The sequence below is a fragment of the Callionymus lyra genome, chromosome 3 (genome assembly GCF_982586985.1).
Source record: "Callionymus lyra chromosome 3, fCalLyr1.hap1.1, whole genome shotgun sequence".
Lineage (NCBI taxonomy): Eukaryota > Metazoa > Chordata > Actinopteri > Syngnathiformes > Callionymidae > Callionymus > Callionymus lyra.
Genome location: NC_141820.1, coordinates 559,723 through 572,222, shown reverse-complemented (window position 1 = coordinate 572,222; position 12,500 = coordinate 559,723). Strand labels below are relative to the sequence as shown.

At 44.0% G+C, this 12,500-nt stretch overlaps 1 protein-coding gene across 1 annotated transcript in view; it reads left to right on the top strand.

Annotated features, from left to right (window-relative positions):
* Positions 1 to 12,500, top strand: part of fhod3a (formin homology 2 domain containing 3a) — a 110,143-nt gene that overhangs the window by 37,377 nt on the left and 60,266 nt on the right. Inside the window, exons 4-5 of the mRNA XM_087786110.1 lie at positions 7,953 to 8,020; positions 10,387 to 10,492. Coding sequence (XP_087642236.1) covers positions 7,953 to 8,020; positions 10,387 to 10,492 — 174 coding nt within the window. The remainder of the gene's footprint in view (positions 1 to 7,952; positions 8,021 to 10,386; positions 10,493 to 12,500) is intronic.

The window sequence follows — 12,500 nt, the reverse complement described above, 5'->3', positions numbered from 1 at the left end:
TTTAGGGCCTCACATAGTAATACTAATATTTCAGGGCCTCACATAGTAATACTAATAATTCAGGGCCTCACATAGTAATACTAATACTTCAGAGCCTCACATAGTAATACTAATACTTCAGGGCCTCACATAGTAATACTAATACTTCAGGGCCTCACATAGTAATACTAATACTTCAGGGCCTCACGTAGTAATACTAATACTTCAGGGCCTCACATAGTAATACTAATACTTCAGGGCCTCACATAGTAGTACTAATACTTCAGGGCCTCACATAGTAATACTAATACTTCAGAGCCTCACATAGTAATACTAATACTTCAGAGCCTCACATAGTAATACTAATACTTCAGGACCTCACATAGTAATACTAATACTTCAGGGCCTCACATAGTAATACTAATACTTGAGGGCCTCACATAGTAATAATAATACTTCAGGGCCTCACATAGTAATACTAATACTTCAGGGCCTCACATAGTAATACTAATACTTCAGGGCCTCACATAGTAATACTAATACTTCAGGGTCGCACATAGTAATACTAATACTTCAGGGCCTCACATAGTAATACTAATACTTCAGGGCCTCACATAGTTAAACTAATACTTCAGGGCCTCACATAGTAATACTAATACTTCAGGGCCGCACATAGTAATACTAATACTTCAGGGCCTCACATAGTAATACTAATACTTCAGGGCCTCACATAGTAATACTAATACTTCAGGGCCGCACATAGTAATACTAATACTTCAGGGCCTCACATAGTAATACTAATACTTCAGGGCCTCACATAGTAATACTAATACTTCAGGGCCTCACATAGTAATACTAATACTTCAGGGCCTCACATAGTAATACTAATACTTCAGGGCCTCACATAGTAATACTAATACTTCAGAGCCTCACATAGTAATACTAATACTTCAGAGCCTCACATAGTAATACTAATACTTCAGGACCTCACATAGTAATACTAATACTTCAGGGCCTCACATAGTAATACTAATACTTGAGGGCCTCACATAGTAATAATAATACTTCAGGGCCTCACATAGTAATACTAATACTTCAGGGCCTCACATAGTAATACTAATACTTCAGGGCCTCACATAGTAATACTAATACTTCAGGGCCTCACATAGTAATACTAATACTTCAGGGCCGCACATAGTAATACTAATACATCAGGGCCTCACATAGTAATACTAATACTTCAGGGCCGCACATAGTAATACTAATACTTCAGGGCCTCACATAGTAATACTAATACTTCAGGGCCTCACATAGTAATACTAATACTTCAGGGCCGCACATAGTAATACTAATACTTCAGGGCCTCACATAGTAATACTAATACTTCAGGGCCTCACATAGTAATACTAATACTTCAGGGCCGCACATAGTAATACTAATACTTCAGGGCCTCACATAGTAATACTAATACTTCAAGGCCTCACATAGTAATACTAATACTTCAGGGCCTCACATAGTAATACTAATACTTCAGGGCCGCACATAGTAATACTAATACTTCAGGGCCTCACATAGTAATACTAATACTTCAGGGCCTCACATAGTAATACTAATACTTCAGGGCCGCACATAGTAATAATAATACTTCAGGGCCTCACATAGTAATACTAATACTTCAGGGCCTCACATAGTAATACTAATATTTCAGGGCCTCACATAGTAATACTAATACTTCAGGGCCGCACATAGTAATACTAATACTTCAGGGCCTCACATAGTAATACTAATACTTCAGGGCCTCACATAGTAATACTAATACTTCAGGGCCTCACATAGTAATACTAATACTTCAGGGCCTCACATAGTAATACTAATACTTCAGGGCCGCACATAGTAATACTAATACTTCAGGGCCTCACATAGTAATACTAATACTTCAGGGCCTCACATAGTAATACTAATACTTCAGGGCCTCACATAGTAATACTAATACTTCAGGGCCTCACATAGTAATACTAATACTTCAGGGCCTCACATAGTAATACTAATACTTCAGGGCCGCACATAGTAATACTAATACTTCAGGGCCTCACATAGTAATACTAATACTTCAGGGCCTCACATAGTAATACTAATACTTCAGGGCCTCACATAGTAATACTAATACTTCAGGGCCGCACATAGTAATACTAATACTTCAGGGCCTCACATAGTAATACTAATACTTCAGGGCCTCACATAGTAATACTAATACTTCAGGGCCTCACATAGTAATACTAATACTTCAGGGCCTCACATAGTAATACTAATACTTCAGGGCCGCACATAGTAATACTAATACTTCAGGGCCTCACATAGTAATACTAATACTTCAGGGCCTCACATAGTAATACTAATACTTCAGGGCCTCACATAGTAATACTAATACTTCAGGGCCTCACATAGTAATACTAATACGTCAGGGCCTCACATAGTAATACTAATACTTCAGGGCCGCACATAGTAATACTAATACTTCAGGGCCTCACATAGTAATACTAATATACTTCAGGGCCTCACATAGTAATACTAATACTTCAGGGCCTCACATGGTAATACTAATACTTCAGGGCCGCACATAGTAATACTAATACTTCAGGGCCTCACATAGTAATACTAATACTTCAGGGCCTCACATAGTAATACTAATACTTCAGGGCCTCACATAGTAATACTAATACTTCAGGGCCGCACATAGTAATACTAATACTTCAGGGCCTCACATAGTAATACTAATACTTCAGGGCCGCACATAGTAATACTAATACTTCAGGGCCTCACATAGTAATACTAATACTTCAGGGCCGCACATAGTAATACTAATACTTCAGGGCCTCACATAGTAATACTAATACTTCAGGGCCTCACATAGTAATACTAATACTTCAGAGCCTCACATAGTAATACTAATACTTCAGGGCCTCACATAGTAATACTAATACTTCAGGGCCTCACATAGTAATACTAATACTTCAGGGCCGCACATAGTAATACTAATACTTCAGGGCCTCACATAGTAATACTAATACTTCAGGGCCGCACATAGTAATACTAATACTTCAGGGCCGCACATAGTAATACTAATACTTCAGGGCCGCACATAGTAATACTAATACTTCAGGGCCGCACATAGTAATACTAATACTTCAGGGCCGCACATAGTAATACTAATACTTCAGGGCCGCACATAGTAATACTAATACTTCAGGGCCGCACATTGACCTCTCACTGACAGGACTTGAGGTGTGTTGAGAGTCACAACAGACGTGTTGTTATCTTTAGAAATGTTGACGACACACAAGCATGTTAAGAAGCTAAACACTCATGTTGACCTGTTTGAAATGCTGTGACTTTGTTGTCATGGCGACTACATACATACTTGTTGATGTACTTGTGTCTGCACTGATGGAGGTCAAAAGATGTCAGAGGAAGAAAAACACTAAAGAAGTTTAAAGTTCAAGGAAGAGAACTGGGGTCAAAGGTCACTGGTCAAGGAGCTGCTCGTGTTCATTCATCACCATAAACCCTGGTCTAGATCCTTACAAACACATGGACTTACTTACTAAAGTGAGGTCTACAGCTGTGCTGGGCGAGGATTGGCTGCTGGTTTAAATCCCTGGCAGCAGCTCAGGCTGCTAATGGATGGCGTGACGAGGAGATGAGGGTCAGTAATGGATCATCTGTGGCTTCATTGCAGGGATTTGCACCAGCATCTCCTCCAAACCTGCTGCTGTGTGACGTCTGTGTGCCATTATTTCTGTGTGAGTCTTCGATCATGAGACGTGAAGATGTCGTCGTGAGACTTGTGTGTTTCTCACTCTGAGAAGGTTTGAGGCTCACATGTGGCCGAGAGGTTCTCAAGAGTCAAACTACTACAGGGAAAATACCCCTTGGATGTTCACGTTGTGATCGTGAGAAACGTTGTGATCGTGAGAAACGTTGTGATCGTGAGAAACGTTGTGATCGTGAGAAACGTTGTGATCGTGAGAAACGTTGTGATCGTGAGAAATGTTGTGATCGTGAGAAACGTGATCATGAGAAACGTTGTGATCGTGAGAAACGTTGTGATCGTGAGAATCGTTGTGATCGTGAGAAATGTTGTGATCGTGAGAAACGTGATCATGAGAAACGTTGTGATCGTGAGAAACGTTGTGATCGTGAGAAACGTTGTGATCGTGAGAAACGTTGTGATTGTGAGAAACGTTGTGATCGTGAGAAACGTTGTGATCGTGAGAAAGGTGATCGTGAGAAACGTGATCGTGAGAAACGTGATCGTGAGAAACGTGATCGTGAGAAACGTTGTGATCGTGAGAAATGTTGTGATCGTGAGAAACGTGATCATGAGAAACGTTGTGATCGTGAGAAACGTTGTGATCGTGAGAAACGTTGTGATCGTGAGAAACGTGATCGTGAGAAACGTTGTGATCGTGAGAAACGTTGTGATCATGAGAAACGTTGTGATCGTGAGAAACGTGATCGTGAGAAACGTTGTGATCGTGAGAAACGTTGTGTTCGTGAGAAACGTTGTGATCGTGAGAAACGTTGTGATCATATGAATCGTGATCATAAGAATCGTTGTGATCGTGAGAACCGTTGTGATTGTGAGAAACGTTGTGATCATAAGAATCGTGATCATAAGAATCGTTGTGATCGTGAGAAATGTTGTGATCGTGACAAACGTTGCGATCATAAGAATCGTTGTGATTGTGAGAAACGTTGTGATCGTGAGAAACGTTGTGATCGTGAGAAACGTTGTGATCGTGAGAACCGTTGTGATCGTGAGAAACGTTGTGACTGTGACAATAGTTGTGATCGTGAGAAACGTTGTGATCGTGAGAACCGTTGTGATCGTGAGAACCGTTGTGATCGTGAGAAACGTTGTGATCGTGAGAACCGTTGTGATCGTGAGAAACGTTGTGACTGTGACAATCGTGATCGTGAGAAACATTGTGATTGTGAGAAATGTTGTGATCGTGAGAAACGTTGTGATCGTGAGAAACGTTGTGATCGTGAGAAACGTTGTGATCATGAGAAACGTTGTGATCGTGAGAAACGTGATCGTGAGAAACGTTGTGATCGTGAGAAACGTTGTGATCGTGAGAAACGTTGTGTTCGTGAGAAACGTTGTGATCGTGAGAAACGTTGTGATCGTGAGAAACGTTGTGATCGTGAGAAACGTTGTGATCGTGAGAAACGTTGTGATCGTGACAAACATGATCATAAGAATCGTTGTGATTGTGACAAACGTTGCGATCATAAGAATCGTTGTGATTGTGACAAACGTTTTGATCATAAGAATCGTGATCATGAGAAACGTCACAACATGAACAATATGAACAACATGAACAACAAGAACAACATGAACAACAAGAACAACATGAACAACAAGAACAACAAGAACAACATGAACAACAAGAACAACATGAACAACAAGAACAACATGAACAACAAGAACAACATGAACAACAAGAACAACATGAACAACAAGAACAACATGAACAACATGAACAACATGAACAACAAGAACAACAAGAACAACAAGAACAACATGAACAACATGAACAACATGAACAACAAGAACAACAAGAACAACAAGAACAACAAGAACAACATGAACAACATGAACAACAAGAACAACAAGAACAACATGAACAACAAGAACAACATGAACAACAAGAACAACATGAACAACAAGAACAACAAGAACAACAAGAACAACAAGAACAACATGAACAACAAGAACAACATGAACAACAAGAACAACATGAACAACAAGAACAACAAGAACAACATGAACAACAAGAACAACATGAACAACAAGAACAACAAGAACAACAAGAACAACATGAACAACAAGAACAACATGAACAACAAGAACAACATGAACAACAAGAACAACATGAACAACAAGAACAACAAGAACAACATGAACAACAAGAACAACATGAACAACAAGAACAACATGAACAACAAGAACAACATGAACAACATGAACAACAAGAACAACATGAACAACAAGAACAACATGAACAACAAGAACAACATGAACAACAAGAACAACAAGAACAACAAGAACAACATGAACAACAAGAACAACATGAACAACAAGAACAACAAGAACAACAAGAACAACAAGAACAACATGAACAACAAGAACAACATGAACAACAAGAACAACATGAACAACAAGAACAACAAGAACAACAAGAACAACATGAACAACATGAACAACAAGAACAACATGAACAACATGAACAACAAGAACAACATGAACAACAAGAACAACATGAACAACATGAACAACATGAACAACAAGAACAACAAGAACAACAAGAACAACAAGAACAACATGAACAACAAGAACAACATGAACAACAAGAACAACAAGAACAACAAGAACAACAAGAACAACATGAACAACAAGAACAACAAGAACAACATGAACAACATGAACAACATGAACAACAAAACAAAATAGAACTTGTGAATAATAAGAAATGATGAATAAAATAAAGAAATAGATAAAAATAATTGATGTAAAAATATGTGATATATTCACACATTCAGTGGAACAAGTTGTTGTGACAATTGTGTAGTATTGTGTGTTTCTGTCTGTGTTGTTTCATGATGAGTCAGCAGTTTTAGTGACGACCGTCCTGGTGATCATGTGATCAGAGCGCTCATAATCAGTGTTCTCTGATGGTTACTACACAACTACACAACTACACAACTACACAACTACACAACTACACAACTACACACTCCTGTCTCTGTGTTCAACCTGAATACCTCACAGATGAAGACCCGCCAGAAGCTCGTTAACATTCCTGCTCTAATCACCACTGCAACACGTGTGTGTGTGTGCGTGTGTGCTATGTGTGTATGTGTGCGTGTGTGCTATGTGTGTGTGTGTGCATGTGTGCTATGTGTGTGTGTGTGCGTGTGTGCTATGTGTGTGTGTGTGCGTGTGTGCTATGTGTGTGTGTGTGCGTGTGTGCGTCTGTGTGTATGTGCGTCTAGGTGTGTGTGTATGTGTGTTTTGCGTCTGTGTGTGTGTGCTACATGTGTGTGTGTGCGTGTGTGCGTCTAGGAGTGTGTGTTTGTGCGTCTGAGTGTGTGTGTGTGCGCGCGTGCGTCCATGTGTGCGTGTGTGTGTATGTGAATACATGTGTGTGTGTCTGAGTGTGTGTGTGTGCTACATGTGTGCTGTGTGTGTGTGTCTGTGTGTGTGTGTCTGTGTGTGCTACAGGTGTATGTGTGTGTGTGCGTGTGTGTCTGTGTGTGCTACAGGTGTATGTGTGTGTGTGCGTGTGTGCTACGTGTGTGTGTGCGTGTGTGTGTGTCTGTGTGTGCTACAGGTGTATGTGTGTGTGCGTGTGTGTCTGTGTGTGCTACAGGTGTATGTGTGTGTGTGCGTGTGTGTGCGTGTGTGCTACGTGTGTGTGTGTGCTACGTGTGCGTGTGTGTGTGTCTGTGTGTGCTACAGGTGTATGTGTGTGTGTGCGTGTGTGCTACGTGTGTGTGTGTGCTACGTGTGCGTGTGTACGTGTGTGTGTGCTACATGTGTGTGTGTGTGTGTGTGTGTGTGAGTGTGTGTGTGTGTGTGTGTGTGTGTGAGTGTGTGTGTGCTACGTGTGTGTGTGTGTGTGTGCTACGTGTGCATGTGTGTGTGTGTGTGTATGTGTGTGTGTGCGTGTGTGCTAAATGTGTTTGTGTGTGTGTGTGTGTGCGTGTGTGCTAAATGTGTTTGTGTGTGTGTGTGTGTGTGTGTGTGTGCTAAATGTGTTTGTGTGTGTGTGTGTGTGCGTGTGTGCTAAATGTGTTTGTGTGTGTGTGTGTGTGTGTGTGTATCCACATGAAGTGCTTTCAAGTGTCTATGAAAGTCTTGTTGTGTTGATTCCGACTTTGACGTCTTTGTTTCTCTGGACCTGCAGAAAGACTCTACAACTCCAGCGGACGAGACTTGAGACGAGCTCTCTTTTCCCTCAAGCAGATCTTTCAGGTAACAACACACAAACCCTCTGGTCACTCATGCGTGGGTGTGTTGACAACCTACAACCAGCTTGTCTTGACTACACAAGTGCAGTGAGGATTCTGTGAAGACCAGAGCTGGACCCTTATCTTCTACTCCTGGTCAGGGGAGGAAGGTCTTGCTACACCTGGTGCTTCTCTTTTCAAGGCTGCTGATGGTGCTTCTTTCTAAGCTTTCTAAGGACCTGGTCGTGATGCCATCTGAGGTGTGATCTTGACAACATGTGCTCCTCAGGGTTCATCTGTCGTATGGTTCAGCAGATGTTACTGTGAGACTCTCCCAGGTTGTCCAGCTTCCTGTGACTCCATCCTCATCACAGCCACAACCATCTCTTTCCTCTGCCTGCACATGGATTTGGACCAAGAGTGTGACCCCATCCTAGACCTGCTAGTCCTGCTTGGACCCTGCCCATGATCTCTTGGTCAACCTCTGGCATCAGCCAGGTTACAGCCAGTTTGATCCCTGGCGCTTCCCACTCCTGGTCTGGAACAAGGTCTGGAACAGGGTCTGGAACAGGGTCTGGAACAGAGTCTGGAGCAGGGTCCGGAACAGGGTCTGAAAACCCTGGTTTTCTCTTGTAAAAAGCACATGGACTGCAGTGACGGTTGTTCTTTCCTTCAAGACTGGCTTCCAGTAGATACCGTGGCAGCCTCAACCCCTGAATAATGGCTTGTCCATCCATCTCACTCCCGGTAAGGAGACCGGTAGCTCCAGACCTTGTATGTCCCATGACGGTGGTCCTCACCAAGCCTTCTGAGAGCCGGTTCATGAGTTGTCAGCAGGTACTTCCTCCCAGGCCTTTGCTCTGAAGCAGTTGGATTTTTTAGGACCTTTATGGCTTCATTTCAATCTCTCTATGACCAACTCATCATGATCTTTAGCAGTCTCCATGTGCAAGCACTGGTCTAAACATCATCCATGTGGCTCCTTAGTTGAGGAAGCCACTGAGCAGTTGGTTGCTCGGTCCATCTGTGTTGATGTGGATCATCTCAAAGACTGCGACCCGTTGAGATCCTACTTTAGCCGCTGCCACCAGGGGATGAAACCCTGGAGGGAGATGAACATCTGCTGAAGGACTGATCCATAATGAATTGGCTGTAGCCAGACCACCTGCATGTCTTCTGGATCCCAGATCATCATGGGGTGCTCCTCACATTTATTTTTTATATAAAAATATTGCTGTATGTATTGGCTATTGGAAAAAAACAATTTCCCGAAGGAGACCTGCTGAGGATCAATAAAGTTTTACCTTACCTTACCTTACATCACAGGGAACCAGGGTCTCCTGCCTTCAGGTCAAGGTCCATCTCAAGCAGGAAGTTCAAGGTCAACCATCTGAAGAGGATCTAGAGTTGGTTATGTCTCTTGGCCACTCAGATGGGATGAGTTGCTGTACCACGGCAGGTCTGCTACCCCAGGGCAGGTCTGCTACCTCAGGGCAGGTCTGCTACCTCAGGGCAGGTCTGCTACCTCAGGGCAGGTCTGCTACCTTAGGGCAGGTCTGCTACCTCAGGGCAGGTCTGCTACCTTAGGGCAGGTCTGCTACCTTAGGGCAGGTCTGCTACCTCAGGGCAGGTCTGCTACCTTAGGGCAGGTCTACTACCTCAGGGCAGGTCTGCTACCTTAGGGCAGGTCTGCTACCTTAGGGCAGGTCTGCTACCTTAGGGCAGGTCTGCTACCTCAGGGCAGGTCTGCTACCTTAGGGCAGGTCTGCTACCTCAGGGCAGGTCTGCTACCTTAGGGCAGGTCTGCTACCTCAAGGCAGGTCTGCTACCTTAGGGCAGGTCTGCTACCTCAGGGCAGGTCTGCTACCTTAGGGCAGGTCTGCTACCTCAGGGCAGGTCTGCTACCTCAGGGCAGGTCTGCTACCTTAGGGCAGGTCTGCTACCTCAGGGCAGGTCTGCTACCTTAGGGCAGGTCTGCTACCTCAGGGCAGGTCTGCTACCTCAGGGCAGGTCTGCTACCTTAGGGCAGGTCTGCTACCTTAGGGCAGGTCTGCTACCTCAGGGCAGGTCTGCTACCTTAGGGCAGGTCTGCTACCTCAGGGCAGGTCTGCTACCTTAGGGCAGGTCTGCTACCTCAGGGCAGGTCTGCTACCTCAGGGCAGTTCTTCAGGAGCTCGTAGGGTCCATTGAGGCTCTCCACAGTTTGACTCAGTTAAAGTCAGTCGTTCACCTCGAGGCACGTACCCTCGCGAGCTTAAGGTCCTGTGCCTGCTGCTCCAGGACGAGGACTCCTTCATTTCCTTAGAGACACACACAGACACAGACACACGCACACACACACACACTCACACACACACTCCCAGATATAATGTGACTGTCTTCGTGTTCCAGGACGACAAAGATCTGGTCCATGAGTTCGTGGTGGCAGAAGGTCTGACTTGTCTCATCAAAGTGGGAGCCGAGGCCGACCAGAACTACCAGAACTACATCCTCCGAGGTGAAGTCACTGAAGGACCTGCAGGTGTCGGACTTGAAGGTCCAAGTTCTAGATCTTCACAGGTTGAGAAGGTCTTGAATGAAGGTCCAGGTTCTAGATCTTCACAGGTTGAGAAGGTCTTGAATGAAGGTTCAGGTTCGAGATCTTCACAGGTTGAGAAGGTCTTGAATGAAGGTCCAGGTTCTAGATCTTCACAGGTTGAGAAGGTCTTGAATGAAGGTTCTGGTTCTAGATCTTCACAGGTTGAGAAGGTCTTGAATGAAGGTCCAGGTTCTAGATCTTCACAGGTTGAGAAGGTCTTGAATGAAGGTCCAGGTTCTAGATCTTCACAGGTTGAGAAGGTCTTGAATGAAGGTTCAGGTTCGAGATCTTCAGGGATTGAGAAGGTCTTGAATGAAAACATCTTGATTCTCATGACATTATCTCCACAAATCACAACCAGGAACTTTGATTGACAGAGTCGTAAACAACATGTGGAGTCACGATCAATAGATCCTCCTGCTGTCAATCACTCTCTGATCCTGCTGTCAATCACTCTCTGATCCTGCTGTCAATCACTCTCTTCTTCCTGCTGTCAATCACTCTCTTCTTCCTGCTGTCAATCACTCTCTAGTCCTGCTGTCAATCACTCTCTTCTTCCTGCTGTCAATCACTCTCTTCTTCCTGCTGTCAATCACTCTCTGCTTCCTGCTGTCAATCACTCTCTTCTTCCTGCTGTCAATCACTCTCTGATCCTGCTGTCAATCACTCTCTGCTTCCTGCTGTCAATCACTCTCTTCTTCCTGCTGTCAATCACTCTCTGATCCTGCTGTCAATCACTCTCTTCTTCCTGCTGTCAATCACTCTCTGATCCTGCTGTCAATCACTCTCTTCTTCCTGCTGTCAATCACTCTCTGATCCTGCTGTCAATCACTCTCTTCTTCCTGCTGTCAATCACTCTCTGATCCTGCTGTCAATCACTCTCTGCTTCCTGCTGTCAATCACTCTCTTCTTCCTGCTGTCAATTACTCTCTGATCCTGCTGTCAATCACTCTCTTCTTCCTGCTGTCAATCACTCTCTTCTTCCTGCTGTCAATCACTCTCTTCTTCCTGCTGTCAATCACTCTCTGATCCTGCTGTCAATCACTCTCTGCTTCCTGCTGTCAATCACTCTCTGATCCTGCTGTCAATCACTCTCTTCTTCCTGCTGTCAATCACTCTCTGATCCTGCTGTCAATCACTCTCTGCTTCCTGCTGTCAATCACTCTCTGCTCCCTGCTGTCAATCACTCTCTTCTTCCTGCTGTCAATCACTCTCTGCTTCCTGCTGTCAATCACTCTCTTCTTCCTGCTGTCAATCACTCTCTTCTTCCTGCTGTCAATCACTCTCTTCTTCCTGCTGTCAATCACTCTCTGCTTCCTGCTGTCAATCACTCTCTTCTTCCTGCTGTCAATCACTCTCTTCTTCCTGCTGTCAATCACTGTCTTCTTCCTGCTGTCAATCACTCTCTTCTTCCTGTTGTCAATCACTCTCTGCTTCCTGCAGTCAATCACTCTCTTCTTCCTGCTGTCAATCACTCTCTGATCCTGCTGCCAATCACTCTCTTCTTCCTGCTGTCAATCACTCTCTGATCCTGCTGTCAATCACTCTCTGATCTTGCTGTCAATCACTCTCTTCTTCCTGCTGTCAATCACTCTCTGCTTCCTGCTGTCAATCACTCTCTTCTTCCTGCTGTCAATCACTCTCTGATCCTGCTGTCAATCACTCTCTTCTTCCTGATGTCAATCACTCTCTTCTTCCTGCTGTCAATCACTCTCTTCTTCCTGCTGTCAATCACTCTCTGATCCTGCTGTCAATCACTCTCTTCTTCCTGCTGTCAATCACTCTCTTCTTCCTGCTGTCAATCACTCTCTTCTTCCTGCTGTCAATCACTCTCTGATCCTGCTGTCAATCACTCTCTGATCCTGCTGTCAATCACTCTCTTCTTCCTGCTGTCAATCACTCTCTGATCCTGCTGTCAATCACTCTC